This window comes from Crocuta crocuta, unplaced genomic scaffold (genome assembly GCF_008692635.1).
Source record: "Crocuta crocuta isolate KB4526 unplaced genomic scaffold, BGI_CrCroc_1.0 scaffold180, whole genome shotgun sequence".
Taxonomy (NCBI): domain Eukaryota; kingdom Metazoa; phylum Chordata; class Mammalia; order Carnivora; family Hyaenidae; genus Crocuta; species Crocuta crocuta.
In genome coordinates, this window is record NW_027527549.1 from 3125537 (window position 1) to 3143809 (window position 18273).

The 18273-nt window shown below is 52.7% G+C and overlaps 1 protein-coding gene across 1 annotated transcript in view; it reads left to right on the forward strand.

The window, feature by feature from the left end:
• The window catches only part of ATP1A1 (ATPase Na+/K+ transporting subunit alpha 1), a 19781-nt gene extending 5159 nt beyond the window's left edge, over positions 1 to 14622 (forward strand). Inside the window, exons 6-22 of the mRNA XM_077767231.1 lie at positions 69 to 186; positions 633 to 901; positions 1357 to 1555; positions 1828 to 1937; positions 3959 to 4093; positions 4614 to 4806; positions 6313 to 6488; positions 7478 to 7614; positions 8437 to 8587; positions 9149 to 9317; positions 9430 to 9584; positions 9849 to 9972; positions 11049 to 11194; positions 11287 to 11417; positions 11686 to 11787; positions 13721 to 13812; positions 14262 to 14622. Of these exons, the coding sequence (XP_077623357.1) occupies positions 69 to 186; positions 633 to 901; positions 1357 to 1555; positions 1828 to 1937; positions 3959 to 4093; positions 4614 to 4806; positions 6313 to 6488; positions 7478 to 7614; positions 8437 to 8587; positions 9149 to 9317; positions 9430 to 9584; positions 9849 to 9972; positions 11049 to 11194; positions 11287 to 11417; positions 11686 to 11787; positions 13721 to 13812; positions 14262 to 14290 (2436 nt within the window). The 3' untranslated portion in view covers positions 14291 to 14622. The remainder of the gene's footprint in view (positions 1 to 68; positions 187 to 632; positions 902 to 1356; positions 1556 to 1827; positions 1938 to 3958; positions 4094 to 4613; positions 4807 to 6312; positions 6489 to 7477; positions 7615 to 8436; positions 8588 to 9148; positions 9318 to 9429; positions 9585 to 9848; positions 9973 to 11048; positions 11195 to 11286; positions 11418 to 11685; positions 11788 to 13720; positions 13813 to 14261) is intronic.
• Positions 14623 to 18273: the final 3651 nt, after the last annotated feature.

Below are 18273 nucleotides of genomic sequence, written 5' to 3' on the forward strand. Positions count from 1 at the left end.
TAGGGCGGGTGGGGGGGGTGCATGGGGCGGCCTGGCAGGTGCTCACACAGCACTCCCATCTTGGGCAGGTGGATAACTCCTCCCTCACTGGCGAATCCGAGCCCCAGACCAGGTCTCCGGACTTCACAAACGAAAACCCCCTGGAGACCAGGAACATTGCCTTCTTCTCGACCAACTGTGTGGAAGGTAGGTCCCTTGGGGGCCCTGCTCGTACGCACAGCACGGCGTTTGTCTTGGGCACTCATGATGGCAACCGAAACCATACATGTGACCTCTGTTCTGGCCGTCTTGGCTCCGTGTCCGACCACGGTGGTCAGGCACAGCAGATGCGACTCACCCGCCGATGTGGTCAGGAAGGCTCCAGAAGCCTGCGGGCTGTCTGTCCCCCTCCCCAACCTCCAGCCCAATCCCTCCGTTGGCCACACTAAGCTGGCATGGACTTCGGAGCCGCTCCGCTCCTGGATAGAAAGCCCTCTCTGCCAGTCTATGAAACGGCATACGCCCCACTGAAGGGCTCGCCCTTAAGAACATGTGTGGCTCTGTCTCTTCTTTTAACCACTCCGGGTAATCGCACAAATCCTGTGACTCCTTTGGTAAGGTGCGTATAGCTCACCCTCCCTCTCTCGTTGAAGGCACTGCACGCGGCATCGTCGTGTACACTGGGGATCGCACGGTGATGGGAAGAATCGCGACACTCGCGTCTGGGCTGGAAGGTGGCCAGACACCCATCGCCGCTGAAATCGAACATTTTATCCACATCATCACGGGTGTGGCTGTGTTCCTGGGTGTGTCCTTCTTCATTCTTTCTCTGATCCTTAAGTACACCTGGCTCGAGGCCGTCATCTTTCTCATCGGTATCATTGTAGCCAACGTGCCAGAGGGTTTGCTGGCCACTGTCACGGTGAGCAGCTTGGGGGAGGCGATGTTCTGCTCTTAGATCAGCTTGCATGTGAGACCCCCTCTTCTGCCCTCTCGAGCGGCTGCGAACTACGTGCTTGATTGTACATGTTTGCGCGTAGTTTTTCTTCAGAGCCGTGTGGTAGGGTTAGGCAGCGAGAAGGCCTCGGCATGTTTTACATGGAAAGTAGTAACCCCAAAGCGTACATTTCAGTCTTATCACATGACCCGCAACAGTATAAGGAAGGAGAAGAATTTGGGGGTGAGTGGGAGAATTACACTGTGCTAAATCCTCGACATCTTTAATCGGGGGGTGAGAAAGCTCTATACATGGTCCAGAGGATGGCTGGAGAGGATTAACTTCAGACAAACGTCTTACACAGTAGGATGTAGCCAGAGTTTGGTGTAAGATTCCCTCTGGGTCGAGATTAAAGTCCTCTGGTTCCTCATGGTGTTTAGGTATGTCTGACCCTTACCGCCAAACGCATGGCGAGGAAAAACTGTCTAGTGAAGAACTTAGAAGCTGTGGAGACCCTGGGGTCCACATCTACCATCTGCTCAGATAAAACTGGAACTCTCACCCAGAACCGGATGACCGTGGCCCACATGTGGTTCGACAATCAGATCCACGAAGCCGACACGACGGAGAATCAGAGCGGTAGGTGCGGGGCCTCACCTCCTACTTCGGCTGCACCTGTTCACACGGCTTCTTTTTTCTTTTTTTCTTTCTTTAAGTTGTTCTTGGTTTTATTTATTTATTTATTTATTTTTACCATTTGGTAAGGAGTCGTGGGCGTGGGTTTTAGACTCTTCTCGACTTTGTCCGAAAGCCTGATTCGGTTCATCGGTTGGCGTCATCGGTTCACCATTTAGGGGACTTGCACAGATTGAATGCGTTACCTTCCTGTGTTGTGTCCTTGCCTCCATCAGGTGTCTCGTTCGACAAGAGTTCGACCACGTGGCTCGCTCTGTCCAGGATCGCGGGTCTGTGCAACAGGGCTGTGTTTCAGGCCAACCAGGAAAACCTGCCCATCCTTAAGGTACGCCCGGCAGTTCCAAGTAGCGGGGAGGCTGCTTCGTGGGGGTGCAGCTGCCACCCGGGACCTCCCCCCAGTGTCCCCTCCGGAAGTAGCACCTGCTCTTCGTGTCCTACAAAGGCTCGTGTGACACGCAGAATGGCCCGTGTGATGCCTGCCTGTCCGTAGCCTGTATGGTCTGTGGATCCGAAAGTTCTGGTCACCCTATGGTGTGCAGAGTTAGAGAAGAGGGAGTGAAGCCAACCAGAGGTGGGAGGCCATCCTCACCCTGGAAAGCCTAACAAATAAAATCCAGTCTTCTACGTGACAGTGTCGCCTAACCTAGCAGAGAGGGGAGGGCTCCTTCTGGGACTGGTTGGTCGCATTTGCATATTAGGATACACGGTAGATTCCAACAAATCCCTTAAGCTGTCTTTTTCCTTAAAATAGCTCAGCTATTTCTCTTATCTCATTCATCCTCTGCTTGCGTACTGATGAAGCAGAACAAGGCTCGAGGCTCGGCCTCATGGAACCCATGGGAACGGGGAAAGGGCTGCGATTTCACTGTGCTGCCCGGTGGGGACACGGTCTCCGAAAGGTCCTGAGCCACGCAGGGTTGGTAGGACCAGGAAGGCGCGTGCGGGGCCCCCCTCCTGGGCTCGCCTGTTCCCAGTGAGGCTGCCTGGGGTGCTTCTGGGTGGGGACTGAGCTGTCCAAGAGAATAAGGCTCCCTTGGGTGGAATGGAGGTGGCTTCCGCTGTGAAGCTAAGACCCCTTCGTCCTTTAAAGGAGATGTTGCGTTAATGGGCGATGCGGGGAGGGGGTTGTTCATCCTGGGATAGAACTCGAGATGCCTGCCTCACTGTGGAAGTGCCGTAGGCTTGGAGCGTGGAACCTCATGGGTATCAGATCTCTCCCAGTTTAAAAGTGTCAGAAGAGGAAGCACGAGGTGTAGTTCTGAGTATTTCAGGGGTTGCCCCCCAGCCCACCCCCCACAAAAGGCACACAGTCCTGTTCTGCTTTAATAACTGGCCTTTATTAAAAACGATCCCACTTCTGGGGCACCTGGGTGGCTCAGTCGGTTAAGCGTCCAACTTTGGGTCAGGTCATGATCTCACAATCTGTGAGTTTGAGCCCAATGCTGGGCTTTGTGCTGACAGCTCAGAATCTGGAGCTGCTTCAGATTCTCTCTCCCTCTCTCTCTGCCCCTCCCCCTCTCACGCTCTGTGTCTCTCCGTCTCTCAAAAATAAATGTTAAAAAATTTAAAACAAAATAAAGAAAAAAAAACGATCCCACTTATCACATTTCCTACCAAACCTGGCCACCTTGCCTTCTTCAGTGAGGCTGTACGTGCAGACCTATACATGCAGAGTTCTAAAGGATTCATGTAAAAGTTGGCTCCAAGTCCAGTGTTCTTAGTGTGTCAGAGCACATCACAAAATAGAAGTATGTGTTACTTCAAGTGTGGGCTTGAACTTAAGATGTTCGCTGATTATAGGACTGTGGGAGCTAATAATAGCTTTCAGTTCACACCATGCAGGCCCAGATAATTTTGCACAATTAGATTCTGTTTAAGGCTCTCCCTTTTGCCCTTGACACAGACTGTTGGCCCTCAGTCCCTGGAATCCACCTGAGGGATTTTCCTTTATGTTGGAGGTGCTATAAATATTGGGATTCTCACTAGGTAATTTCAGATTCATAAGCAGAACTGTGTGTTTGGGAATAGTGGTGGCTTCGAGTTTTGCCACAGGGAAGATAAGAAAGGCTAGAGTGGGTTGGAAGAGTGTGGGATGGTCCTCCCCAGGGCACCCCTCATCTACCAGCAGCCGGATTTAGGGTGGGGAGGGAGGGCTTCAGGGGGTGCCTAGGGTGTGTGTCTGAAGGACTGTGACTGGCTGTGGGCCTGAGCAAAGGGGGCCCTGCCCCTGCCAACAGCACTGCTTCTCCGCTTGCGACGAGATCACAGTACATCTGGGTCACTTCTGAGTCCGCAGTGCTGCCTGGGGGATGCGTTCCTGGCTAACCACGACGTCTGTGTTCATAGCGGGCCGTCGCAGGCGACGCCTCAGAGTCCGCGCTCCTGAAATGCATTGAGCTGTGCTGTGGCTCCGTGAAGGAGATGAGAGACCGACACGCCAAGATCGTGGAGATCCCCTTCAACTCCACCAACAAGTACCAGGTCACCTGGCAGCGGTGCAGGGGAGGGGGGGCTCGGAAGCTCGAAGGAGGGCTATTTGTTGGACCTTTCTGAAATGTTACAAGCTCAAGTGCTTCCTAAAGCTGGACTATCCAAACTTTATGAAAGCTTTATGGTTTACCCTAGACTATGTATAGAAAATCCCAATCTCTTTGCCTATCAGGAAGCTAAAGGAAGCCTCTCTAGAATGTGTGGGCCCCCCGGGGTACTCACTAATGGTTGGAGTGGGTGTGGGGGGAGGGGCTAGGTGTCCAAGGATGTGCTCCTCATGTTGGTGGCACTGTCCCTTCAGGAATGCTTTAGATGTGGCCCCGTGCCAGGGGTAGGGCTAGAACACTATGATTTTTGGGGTAGCATTCAAAGCAGGCTACAAGGTGTGAGGCCCCAAAACTCACCAATACGACACCTTGCGTGACTCTCGTGACCAGTACCAAGTAGTAAGGGAGCCCGCTCCGCACTGGGGCCCGGCCCCCAACATTCACGTCCCCCTCATCCATCACAGCTGTCCATCCACAAGAACCCCAACACGTCTGAGTCCCGGCACCTGCTGGTGATGAAGGGTGCCCCCGAGAGGATCCTGGACCGCTGCAGCTCCATCCTCCTGCACGGCAAGGAGCAGCCCCTGGACGAGGAGCTGAAGGACGCCTTCCAGAACGCCTACCTGGAGCTGGGCGGCCTCGGAGAACGGGTGCTGGGTACGTGCGCGGGCAGCTGGCCATGCGGCCACCGGTCCCCTCCACGCCTGCATGCTGTCGTGCTCACCTCCCCAGAGCCTTCCGGGAGGGATCCTCCTCTGCCATCTGCCCCTGTAAGGGCTCTGCTGGAGAAGCGTTTGGTGTGCTGGGCCTCTGAGCACCAAGTTTCACCCGGTTGCTTCTGATCTGTACTTAACACCTTGGGTCTCCTGCTGGTTAGTTCGGTTTCCCTGGGCGGGTGGAGGAACAGGGGAGAAGAGCTGCATTAGCAAACATTTGTTGTCATGACCCTGACCTACACACTTAGTGAAATGAAAATTAATTCCCAGGGCTTCCAGAGTAAAACCATTTCCTGCCTGGCACGGAATGGCTGTGCGTTTACACCCCGCCTTCTGCATCAGCTCACAAATTAGATTAACGGTAAACTTGTCACGTAGGACGCTGCCTGTACTTCCAGCATATCACAGCGGGTACAGATGAGAAGTACAGGTCACTGATTGTATAATGTAACTGTAACGGTGGCCGTTGTGATATTTTGGAGCTGGACAGAAGAACATTCGTTCTGTAACTGTTCCTTTTCGCCTCAGCTTAGTGACTCAGATCCGATTGCCTAGTTCCATACTCTGGTTCATACCTTCCCATTCAGCGAGTTTTGAGGAGTCCGTCTTAAGGGCCATGGAAAAACCACCGTGAATGTCGTTTCCCATCCTCCCAGCCCAAAGTAGAAGGCTTTGGGTCTCTCTGGACCCAGGTGCCGCCTCCTACCACTTAACCCTCAGACAGCGTTGCAAGAAGGTCTTGAATGCCCTGATCCCTGTGGTAAAGGTCCTATATGCTAAGCCCCTCGGGTAGAAGGTGCCGGACTTCTATTCTCCTCAAAGTAGCTTACGTGGTGGCGCTCGCTGCTGCTCAGTCATGCCAAAGGAATACTGAGCAGACATGTGGGCCCGATTCTTTTTTCTGAACAGGGAAGCAAATGGGGCACGTGAGTGGCTCTGTCGGTTAGGTATCGACTTCGGCTCAGGTTATGATCTCACGGTCCGTGAGTTCGTCCCCCGCGTCAGGCTCTGTGCTGACAGCTCAGAGCCTGGAGCCTGCTTCCGATTCTGTGTCTCCCTCCCCAGCTTATGTTCTGTCTCTCATTCTCAAAAGCAAATAAACATTAACAAAAAAAAAATTGTTTTCAGAAGGAAGCAGAGACGAATAACTGCGTGATTTGCCAAATCTAAGTACCTGAGCGAGCAGGTCTAGAACCCTGAAATCCTAGGCTCACCTGTCTTCTCCACCTTGGTCAATGCCTCCTCCTTTGAGGCTTGGTGAGGGATTCTGTCACTCCCATGTTTTTTCTTCCGGCAACTGCAGATTGTTCCTAAATGTTAACAAAAGCCTCGTTCTGTTAATAAAGCTAGATGTTTAAGAAGTATCCCCACTACCTCTGGAGCCAGAGGCAGACCGTCGTCATGTGCCGCCCCCAGTTCCTCACGGACCCCCCTGCTCTCCCTGCAGGTTTCTGCCACCTTAACCTGCCGGATGAACAGTTTCCTGAAGGCTTCCAGTTTGACACCGATGATGTGAATTTCCCTGTTGAAAACCTTTGCTTCGTGGGGCTCATCTCCATGATTGATCCTCCGCGGGCTGCCGTCCCCGACGCCGTGGGCAAATGCCGGAGTGCTGGAATTAAGGTGGGGCCCGGGGCCCCTCCTTGGCCTCAGCTCTTGGGGTTTTGGGGCCCCCTGCTTCGTCCTGTGGGCGCCACGCGGCCAGTTCGACCCCTCACCTGGTGGAGGCGTTTCTTATCTCCAATACCTCAGTTATCACCAGAAAGGGCCAAGTTGTTTTAAAACGGGATACTCAGCAGATGGGGGATTTAAAAGAAAAACATGCGTTTTGGGCGAAAGGAGTGGAAGCATAACGATATTTGCAGAGAGCAGATGACTTAGTAAGGTTTCACGTTGTGAAATACTTGCGGTGCACGGCCTGTCTTCTCTGCTTTCAGTTAACTGGCTTTTTAACCAGTGTTGGGCATCCTCTGTAGCTTTTTAAGTCACGGAACATTGGGTGCACCAATCTGGGGTGCGAGGTCTCCCTTGGTGCCAGCTGTCTGCTTAGTCTGCACTATGTCATCCTCGTTAGTGCGACCGGCCTGCGGAGCTTTGTAGAAGTGACTCCCCTCATGACTCCAGCTACATGGTCAAGTGTATTTTTCTGAATGGCATCATTAGGTCAGAAAAGAGCAGTCGCCATTTTGAATTCTTTGTACATATCTATGCTCTCTCCCGAATTGGCCTGGTTTGGGTGTGCCGACCAGCAATATTTGGCACCTTTGCCTGTAGTCCAGTCAGCATCAGGTTTTTATTTTTTTTTTATTTGGCTGGTTTTAATGCGCTTAGGTTTTTTATGTGACTGTACAAAGGAAAGTAGATTCAGCGTATCCTATGTGAAGAAATACCAAGCTTAAATCTTGGTTATTGCTTTGTGTTTTCTGTAAACACATGTTTGCGTTTATATTTTTGGTTAGTCCGTGTTTATCCGTCTAAGTTTGTGCTCCTTCCTTCTGATATTCCAAGAGGAGTAATGCTTAATATTTCCTCTTGCCTACTTACGGAAGGCTCTCTTTAAGGTCGTTTTGCTTGGCAGCTGCAGCTAATAAATTGTCCTGGTCCTTGTTCAGGTCATCATGGTCACCGGAGACCACCCGATCACAGCCAAAGCCATTGCCAAAGGTGTGGGCATCATCTCAGAAGGCAACGAGACCGTAGAAGACATTGCGGCCCGCCTCAATATCCCAGTGAGCCAGGTGAACCCCAGGTAAAAAAACCCCGAAGCTCGAAGCCCAGTCTGCCTCGCATGTGCACATGCCAGTAGTTGGGAATCCCCAGCATGCGGCTACAAGGGTTTGAATAGCGATTGCTCCTCCAGTTCCAGAAGGCCTTCTTGTCCTTCCAGGGGAGGGTCCCCTCCCCCCCCACCCCACCCGAGAGCAACAAGTCCTGAAAGCCAACGCTTAGGTGGTGCTTTCTGTTCTAAGCACTTGACCCTGTGATGTATTAAGGTAGATAGGTATCATTCCCACTTTGCAGAACAGGGAAGTTGAGGCTGTGTCCTGAAGCATGGTCTGCAGTCAGGCTTCCGATGTCCTGTAAACCGCAGATCCGTATCACTGAGACCTAGCAGCACACCAGTTTCTAGGGCCACACTCAGCTTGTCCAGGTGGTCAGGCCAAAAATGGAGGATCTGGGCAGTAAAGTAAAATAGATAGGAGATAAAGCAGTATTGTTTTGATGTTTCGTTAAGGTTTAGGACCCCTTCACCTACATCAGGGCTATTAGAGGGTTTGCTCCACCATCCAGCATTTGGTCACAGTATGTCAGTGTGTCTTCTGTAAAGAGCAGGAAAGGAAAATGGCAGGCTGCCCCCCAGGTGGCTGTGAATCTTGAATGGAAGGGAGAGCTAGGACAATACTTTGTAACCTGCAGCATGCCACACAGGTGATAGCTTTTACGTGGTGGGGAAATGCCCTCTGGCTTTAGGCTATTCACAAAGTGTCCCGCATAGTAGAACATCCCCTCTGGGCGATGAGCATCCTGTTGGTGAAGCAACGGGTGACCTCTTCACCGATCCTGATTGCAGGGATGCTAAGGCCTGCGTGGTGCACGGAAGCGACCTGAAGGACATGACCTCCGAGCAGCTAGACGACATTCTGAAGTACCACACAGAGATCGTGTTCGCCAGGACCTCGCCGCAGCAGAAGCTTATCATCGTGGAAGGCTGCCAGAGACAGGTTCGTGGGCAGCCAGGGCCGGGCTCTGGCTTCCATAATGGCAGTGCCAGTGAAAACAGCACAGTGGTGGTAGAAGCATGGCCCGGCTTTCCTCAGACTCCCCGTATACACACCGGGCGTGGCTCCAGATATCGGCTTGGCAGAGCCATGCACTTGCCAACACATGTCTCCACTGCGGCCCGGAGTCTGAGCCCCCCACACTGGTCTGGAAGAGCAGTACAGGCTCCTCATGTGCACACCGGGGGTGTGAATGGCCAGGAGAGATTCTCGTCCATGCCTTGAAGGACCTGTAAAGGAATAGGGTGGTTTTCCAGGCATCTGCTGCCCAAGGTCATGCCTTTGAGGAGCTGTGTTGGTTTTGGGGACGTGAGGGGATATATTTGTCATCACGCCTCAGTTCTCTTGTCGAGGAGGGGCTGAGGGGCTTCCAGGGCTGAGCCCGCAGAGAGTTGCAGCAGGAAAGGGGTGGTGTCTAGTGTGGAGAGGTAAGTAGAGGCACGTGCCTCATGTACATCCATCCTTGGACCATGTGGCTCTTACCCATCCCCCTTCTCCTGACAGGGGGCTATCGTGGCCGTGACTGGCGATGGTGTGAACGACTCTCCAGCCTTGAAAAAGGCAGACATTGGTGTTGCCATGGGGATTGCTGGCTCCGACGTGTCTAAGCAGGCTGCTGACATGATTCTGCTGGATGACAACTTTGCGTCCATCGTGACTGGAGTTGAAGAAGGTGAGAGCTGTGCTCGCCGAAAACTCCTCCTGATCGGGCCCGTCCGTATCCGTTCTAGCCTGCCTGTCTCTGTGAGCTGGACAGTGAAAGAAAAAAAATCTTGCATTCCTAGGTCGGCTGATCTTTGATAACTTGAAGAAATCCATTGCCTACACCCTAACCAGTAACATTCCAGAGATCACCCCTTTCCTGATATTTATTATTGCAAACATTCCACTACCGCTGGGGACCGTCACCATCCTCTGCATCGACTTGGGCACTGACATGGTAAGTGACTCTCACGGCTCAGGCCCGCACTCGCCCCCAGCTGCTCGCCGGTGTCCACGGGGCCATCGTGGTTCTCTGCAGTGACACCGGTGTGCGTCACAGCTCGGCCTCCAGGAAGCCGTGTTCTCGCTCCTTCTCCAAGGCAGATGTCAATGCCTGTTGGTCTGATAGCAGCGTTATATAAAAGGGAAGGGGGCACAGAAGGTTCATGATGTCAGCTTCCCAGGATCTGACCACGTTTATACTCGTCCTTCCCCTCCCCAGGTTCCTGCCATCTCCCTGGCTTATGAGCAAGCTGAGAGCGACATCATGAAGAGACAGCCCAGAAACCCCAAGACGGACAAGCTTGTGAACGAGCGGCTGATCAGCATGGCCTACGGGCAGATCGGTGAGGCACCGTCCCCTGACCCGGGCCCTGAGCAGGAAGCGTCTGCAGGGGATGAGGGCGGCCTCACCTCCGCTTGGTTTCAGAGGCTTCAGCTCTAGCTGGAGCCGGGATGTATAGCATGAGACTCGGGGGAGTTTTGTCCAAGATTCTCTTGAGTGAGAAGAAATCTTTCGTCTGCCCAGTCACTTCTTTTTTTTTAATGTTTCATTTATTTCGGAGAGAGACAGCTTGAGCAGGGGAGGGTAAGAGAGAGGGAGATACAGAATATGAAACTGGCTCCAGGCTCTGAGCTAGCTGTTAACACAGAGCCTGATGTGGGGCTTGAACCCAGGAACTGTGAGATCATCACCTGAGCCAAAGTCGGATGCTTAACCGACTGAGCCACCCAGGCATCCCTGCCCATTTATTTCTTAGGGGAAACATTGGCTCTTTAGACTGTCCCTCTGATCACCAGGCACGGTTCACTCAGAGGTAGCTTTCCCTGGGGGTACGGAGCACTGGCCACTAATTTGGATAGAGAGTTAAGCTTTGGAAGAATCACAGGAGCTTGGAGGTTTTACTGGCAGGTCACCACCACAGGGTGACCCCGCACCCCCAGGGCTTGAGTTCTACTCTAGCCGTGGAGCTAACATGTGCTCTCGGAGGCCTCATGTTAAGGAGGCCCTGGAGCAAACCTGCCCTGAGGAATTCAGACTAGTGTGGTGGGATTTAATGCCAGGGTAGGAGAGCTGGGTCCTGACAGGGAAGGAGGGAGGGTTGGGTCAGAAAGGGCCCCGGGGGTTCACTATTTCAAAGATGGGAGAAAGGAGATGGGAGAAAAAAAGCATCCGTGTATCAGAGATTAAAAAATAGGGAAGCATCTTTCCCTTAGAGGCTGTGCCCTGGTCGAGGCAGGTGATCTAGGCATTGCGGTGGGACGTTTCTGAACAAGGCCTGTGGGTCTTCGTTTAAAGTGACTCGAAAAGAGAAGAGGGCGTGGGGTGAGGGGTGTGTCCCAGCAGTCCTCCCTGTCATCGCTCAGCCAGTGACAAAGACGCCCTCGGACCAGGCTCAAAGGGTCTCTCCCACACTGGCAGGTATGATCCAGGCCCTGGGAGGCTTCTTCACTTACTTTGTGATCCTGGCTGAGAACGGCTTCCTGCCGACCCACCTGCTGGGGCTCCGCGTGGAGTGGGATGACCGCTGGGTCAACGACGTGGAGGACAGCTACGGGCAGCAGTGGGTGAGCGAGGGCCTGGCCACGGGAGCTCCTCCGGCCCCCCCGGCCATGCGCGCCACGAGCTGGGCTCACCTTGTCTGCCCTTTGTGTCCCAGACGTACGAACAGAGGAAAATCGTGGAGTTCACGTGCCACACGGCCTTCTTCGTCAGCATCGTGGTGGTGCAGTGGGCCGACCTGGTCATCTGTAAGACCCGGAGGAACTCTGTCTTCCAGCAGGGGATGAAGTGAGTAGAGAGCGCTCGGGGCCCTCACACAGGGGCCTGGGGGTTCTGAATGACACAAAACCCCGGCACCCAGCACGTGGGTGGGTTTCTGAATCTCGCTTCTGGAGCAGATTTAGGAAGCAAGAGGTGATTCTCCTTGTTTCTTTTCCATCTGCCCTCAAGTTCCTGAGTACAACCAACACACAGACGTTGATCTGCCGTTTCCCGCGTGGCCTTCGAAGTCTAACTTCTGTTTGCATCCTTCAGCTTTTTCTCCCCTTGATTTTAGGAACAAGATCTTAATATTTGGCCTCTTTGAAGAGACAGCCCTTGCTGCGTTCCTTTCCTACTGCCCTGGGATGGGCGTTGCCCTGAGGATGTACCCCCTCAAGTAAGTCGCTCCTCTTCCAGGCCCACGAAGTGAGAGGTAGATACGGAGTGTTTCCCCTTGTGACATGTGCCTGCCAGTTATCGTTAGGAACTGGGGGAGTGGGGGGCACATAGCAGTTCCTCTGGACTGGAAACTAGGAGTGACTGGCCAGGGCTCAGGCTTCGGCTAAACAGCCTCCAGTACCAGGCTGCTTACCAGCCAACCGTATGAGTGCTCACAATGGTCCAGTTCTCATGAGCGGTAGACCAGATGGACCCTGGGGATTGGGGAACAGGTTGAGATCTTGATATGCTGCCCTAGCCCCTGTGTGCTCCCATCACAGGCCCCCACTGTTGTGGGCCTCTCAATCCTCTGCCCTCCAAGGAAGGAGGTGGGAGAAGCAGGCTTGAGGTCAGTCACGGGTGGAATAGACCCAAGAAAGCTGACCACTCTTGTCTTTGCTCGGAATCCAACTGGCCTCTTTAAAACACAGTGAAGGACTGTGTGGTAAAACCCTGTACGTGAAAAATTCAGGTTTATCAGAAGTGCAAATTTTGGTAGCTTTTTGAAACGGGGTTTGGTGGGGTCCACTAACTGGTTGAGGTTAAGCAGCTGCATGTGATTAAAAGATGCTCAGGCACAGAATGGGGCACCTGTATGACACAAGGCTCCCTACCTTGCTCAGACCCATCCCACCAGGCTTGTAGCTGATACCTCCTCCCCCTGATCCTGCCTCTGAAGTAGCCACGCCCCGTAGGCCTCACTGACACTTTGTCAATGCAAGGCTGGCCTGGCATCTAGGGTCTGCCCCACTAGTGTCCACACGGTCTTTCTAGTCTTCTCTTCCCTTGCATCCATGCTTGGTAGGGATGCTCCCTCCCACCCCGTCAGTCTGGGCCCTGGCCCCGCGTGACCTCGCCGTCCTGGACACATGCAGGTGCACCCCTTTCTTTGGTATTACTGGTCCTGTCTACTCCCCACTAGACTGTAATCTTTAAGGCATGGGCCATCTTTTTTGACTTCGTGGCCCTGGCACAGAGCTGGCGTACAGCAGGGGCAAGCCTTGTCGGAGTGTAATTCTGTCTGCTCGAGCTCATGGTGTTGTCCAGAGGCGGCCAGGAGAACCACTGAGCTCTCTAAAAGAGAAAGACTCACTGAAATCGAGTAGTGCCCCGGGACCTCTTTTGCGATGATGAGAGGGTTTGTTCCCAGCAGGTTCTACCCAGTTAGGAAGGTGGCTTAGTTACTCTGGGTGGCTGAGCCAAAGGAGGTCATCTCCCAGCTGTGGAGGAAGACCCCTAGTGCCAGGAAGAGGAGGAGATTGCCAGGCTTCTGCCCTTGGTCCGCCTTCCTCTGTCGACTGCAGAAGTTGGTAGTCAGGAAAGCACAGCATTTGACAGGGCAGCCGGGGCAGGCCCCTAGCTCCAGGCTGGGGATGTGGTAGCAGCCGCCGGGCTCCCAAAGCCCTGCTCTCCATTAGGGCTCAGCTGTTTTCATTTCCCAGCACTGGGATTCAACACATCTGCTGACTGAATTCAAGGGATGGATGCACTGGTTCTGACCCACACTGGAGGTGCTTTAAGTTCCTTAAACACTTGTAGAAAGGGGAAGAGAGGAAATGTCCATTTGCTGGGGGATGGTCAATAGAAAATCTCAACTCTCTCTACAAACCAAAACTTGTAAAAGGGGATTCCCTTATAAAGCCTGCAGTCTGGTTTCCTCAGCCTCTCCAGGCCCTGAGCACAGGGAGCAGCATTCTGTTCTTAAGAGCTTTCTGTGTGTTCTGTGCTAATGGCTCATTAGTTAACCTTGACCGTACTTGGCTCCTCCTCCTTCCAGGCTGTTCCACCGTCAGGAGTGATGTGTGGTTCTTTTTCCTTTGATGTGTGTGTGTGTGTGTGTGTGTGTGTGTGTGTGTGTGTGTGTGTAAATTAGTACCTGATTCTATTTTCAGACCTACCTGGTGGTTCTGTGCCTTCCCCTACTCTCTTCTCATCTTCGTGTATGACGAAGTCCGAAAGCTCATCATCAGGCGACGCCCTGGCGGTAATTTCATTTTAGCTTTGGCGGGGGCGTGGGAGAGGCGGGATTTCTGGGGCTTCTATCTCCTCTGAAGTGTCTGGGCTCCCTCCATGACCCGGGGTTGGCCCTGGCCATTGGACCAGCCGTCAACTGCCCCAAGCTGTAGTTCCATCTTGAGACCAATGATCTCCATTAAGGTTTCAGAACCGATCGTATTTTAGACTACAAACCAAACACAATCCAGTGGAAACCTGGGCAGAAATCTAAACCATCTTCCCAATTAACATGTTCTTCCTAAAAACATTTAAAGAAAGAGAATTGAAGTCTAATACTGAATTTGGTTGACCCCCACCCCCTGATCCTGGGCTTTATCACCCGCCTACCCCCAGGTCACTCCTTGTCACTCTCTCTCCCACTATACCCTAGAGCCAGGACTCACTGCAGCGTGTCTTGTGTCTCTTTGTTTCCTCCAGGTTGGGTAGAGAAGGAAACCTACTACTAGGCCCTCCCCGTGTCCTGCACGCCGTGGAACATCATACCACGCACTCTGCACCCCCCCACGCCCTCTTTGTGTCCTTCAGTCTTTGAATTCGGAACTCTACCCTGGTAGGAAAGCACCGAAGCATGTGGGGGAAGCAAGACGTCCCGGAATGAAGCATGTAGCTATACGGGGGGGTGGGGGGAGGGCTGCCTGACAAACATCGTCTACAGGAATGACAGCGGGGAAGGTTTTTATGTGCCTTTTTGTTTTTGTAAAAAGGAAAACTTGGAAAGACTGAAAGAATACATTTTATATCTGGATTTTTACAAATAAAGATGGCTATTATAACGGAATCGGTCCCATGGCCGCCTCACCTTCTTGGCCCAGACGTTAGAGTGTGGTTCTGGGCGCGCGTCCCTGTACTAGGAGCTTGTTGGCACGGCCAAGCCGGACCCGCTGAACCAAAGCTAAACTGTCCTGGGGTTGTAGAAAAGCTCTCCAGGCAGCCCTGAGTCCCATCCAACTTTGAGATCTGCTGGTCGGGGAACTTCATGCCCTGGCTCTTCTATCCTGAGTAGATAGACTTATGGGCCCCCTTCTCCCGCAGGCCTACCTCGGGGTCAGCAGGTGGCTGGAACTCCACCTGCCGCCTGACATCTCTGCTCCTTGACAGGAACACACATCCTGTGAAGGATTCAGTGCCTTAGTATAGCACACTCTTGCCCACCAGGCACAGCCCCCCCAACCGACCATCTCTCAGGTCCCCACTGCAGCAGCGGCCAGGTATGTCTGAGAAGCAGACACCTAAACCGTCTCAGGGCCTATGTGTGTCACAAAGCACTTCCCTTCCACAGAGCTCGTTCCTAACATAGCATCTACAGCTCCGCTTCAGAACAAGGTTATGTGCCAGAAGGCACTTAAAGGTAAGAGAGATCTGTTTACATCAGGGTCAAGTCTAGGAACACCTGTTCTCAAAGAGTTAGTGGAACAGCCCGCCCCCCCCTCAACCCCCAAAGGCTCACCATTCCCGCGTGCGTGCTGTCAACTAACCACGCTCCGAGACTGTCCTTGCTTCAAGCAGATACAATACAGAGTCCTTACTTCTGGCACCCAAGTGTTCTCGGCCTGCAGGTGGTCAGAGAATGAGTTCAAGTATTTTTTTTTTTTTTCCCCTCTGAAAGCGTAATCCATTGCTCATGCCTCAACCGCAGCTCCCTTCCAAGCCCTACAGATGGGAGAGGAAGGGAACCAGCAAATCTCCACATGCTGGCCGTCATGGGCTCTACCCGCTCCAGCTGGAGTGCCTGGCAGGGCCGGGTGGTCTGACCTTAGTCTAACCAGTTCTTCCCTCCTCTCTCGGGACACTTGCCCCAAGATGATCTCTGCACCTGTGACCAAGTCAGCTTTTTTTTTGTTTTTAATGTTTTTATTTGTTTGTTTCTGAAAGAGAGAGAGACAGCATGAGCAGGGGAGGGTCAGACAGAGAGGGAGACACAGAATCAATCCAAAGCAGGCTCCAGGCCCTGAGCTGGCTGTCAGCACAGAGCCCGACACAGGGCTTGAACCCACGAACCGCGAGATCATGACCTGAGCCGAAGTCGGATGCTTAACCGACTGAGCCCCCCAGGTGCCCCCTTTTTTTGGTTTGTTTTTAAGAGAGTGTGAGCAGGGGAAGGGTGGAGGGAGAGAGAATCTCTAAGCTCAGCACAGAGCCCGACACAGAGCTCAATCCCACCACCCCAGAATCATGATCTGAGCTGAAATCAAGAGTTGACACTCAACTGACTGAGCCACCCAGGCACCCCAGCAAGTCAGCTTTAAAAATAGCCATCTGCTGGCCCAACATAAGGAAACTAGGATGAAGCTAAAAAAGAAAGTCCTCAGGATTAATAGTCCAGGAGACAGGTGGTAAAGGTTATGTGCCAGAACATATTTAAACCTGCACAGCCCTGTCAGATTTGCTGTCCCCATACTCCCCCCATGTCTGCTCTCTGGCACCCATGGAGGGTTGATCAGTGAACACAACACCACTACAATGAAGGTCATGGGTATTCCCAAAGAGCTCAAAGCAGCCTGACACAGTAGAGTTGGAAGTGGGGGGGGGTGACCCCAGGTACATTCCAGGCCAGGCTTCTCACTGCTCTAAGTGGCCCTTGACTTCATCTGGAGGAAGGGTGGAGCAGGACAAGTGAGGGCTCCAAACCTCCTCACCCCTTCCCACCAGAACCTTTCTACCTTCTGACAGTCTCTGAATAACAAGTTTTACAGCCAAGAACTTGCTCTAGAGAAAGCAACTAAGTGATGGGTAAAACTAGTATCAAGACCAGGCCTTCTAATGGGTCCAATCTTTCCAAACTTTCTAAAAGACTAAACACCTGGGCTAATTTCTACTTTGCTCTCAAATTCTCCCTTTAGCCCTGTTACTAGTAGCTAAGTATGGCCCCAGAACAAGGACTGAAACAGCTGAGGAGCTACTGACCCCAGATACGGTCGACCCCTACCAATCTGCAACACAGCCATCTCAACCAGCCACTTCCCTCTACCTGCTCACCTCCTAATCATGTGTCCGCCCCCTCCTGGTTCCCATTAACACCAGTCCCTTGATACTGTCCTGCTTGAGGTCATCTCTGACCTGATTCTCAGTCCTTTCTTGGGCTCTGTAGCACATACCTCCATCACACACTTGCCCAAACCAGACCCATTGTCTCTGCCATCACCATGGCCTCCCCGACTTAACCCATTGTATCTGCCATCATCATGGCCACCCGATTTGGTCTCTGCCTCCTCCCCACCTGCTCCTTGGCTGTTTGTTTCCTCAGGGAGGTTTCCATGCCCTTCCCTCTGCCTGCTTCATATTCTTCTTAGGAGTTTCACAACACCACACCCATGTGGTGCTTTTCTCTTCTGAGCCCCCAGACCCGTGAATCCAGTTGTCTACTGGCCATCTGTATTTGTTCACAAAGCATAGCACGCTGGTCTTAAAATGAACACACTCTACGGGCAATGACATCGATCACCTTGTTGCCCAAATCAGAAAGCCAGAAGTCACATGAAGTTTCTGTCTCCCTTACCTAGCCATGGCCCCTGCCACCATGCAATCACCAGTTACTCAACTCCAGTGTGGCTAACAACAGGCTTTGTGTCTTAGCCTAGACAGTCACTGACCACGGGCACAGAATTTTGCCTCTTAGTGCTTCCTTTACTCTAGAATCTGAATGGCGTTTCAAAATTGTTGAAAGCACTGAGATTACATGTAAAGAGATGGGCACAGTGGCTGGTACTCGATAAAGCCCTTTCTCTTCTGGCACTGCCCTTCCCTTCTGGACACATATACCAGCCCCTGGCCTGTCCCCGGACTCTCGGCCTTCCTCCAAGCCAGGGCTTCTCCAAGTGTGGTCTCTGGACCAGTAGCACCGGGGTCTTGATGGAAATGCACCTCCTCAAGCACCCAGACTGAATCTGAAACTGGACGTGGGACACAGCCTCCTGCTATAATTAGGCTTCTGGGTGATTCTGATGCATGTCAAACTCTGAGAAGCATTGCTCAGTTCCACCTTCCAAGCTCTACGTGGCTGTCTCTCCCACCATCCAGGTCTTTACCCTGTACTCCAGCACATAAACCCATCTCTGCTCAGCCATTCAGGCTCCCAGAAGGCCCTTCTGTGCTACCCTCTGCTTCCCCCACCGCCCTACAAGTCCCCTTGGCACGCCGCTTGCGCGGGCCCAACCTGCAATCCCCTGGCTGCTTGACTCAACTCTCCGGATAGCATTCAGGCCTTTCCTCCTTGGGAAAGGCTCAGCAGGCCCCCGTTTTTTGCATACCTTCTAGCACTTACGCCTATATTTTAGTGTGTTCCGTGATAAACTACGAGTTCCTGAGCACACAGCCCAGGCCATACCCTCCCCCACACCTGGCACGCTGAGTACTTGTTGCATGAGTGAATGCTCGTTACCAGACTTGTTTCATATTTTTAATATTTTACCCTTACCTTGCATTTCAGTTT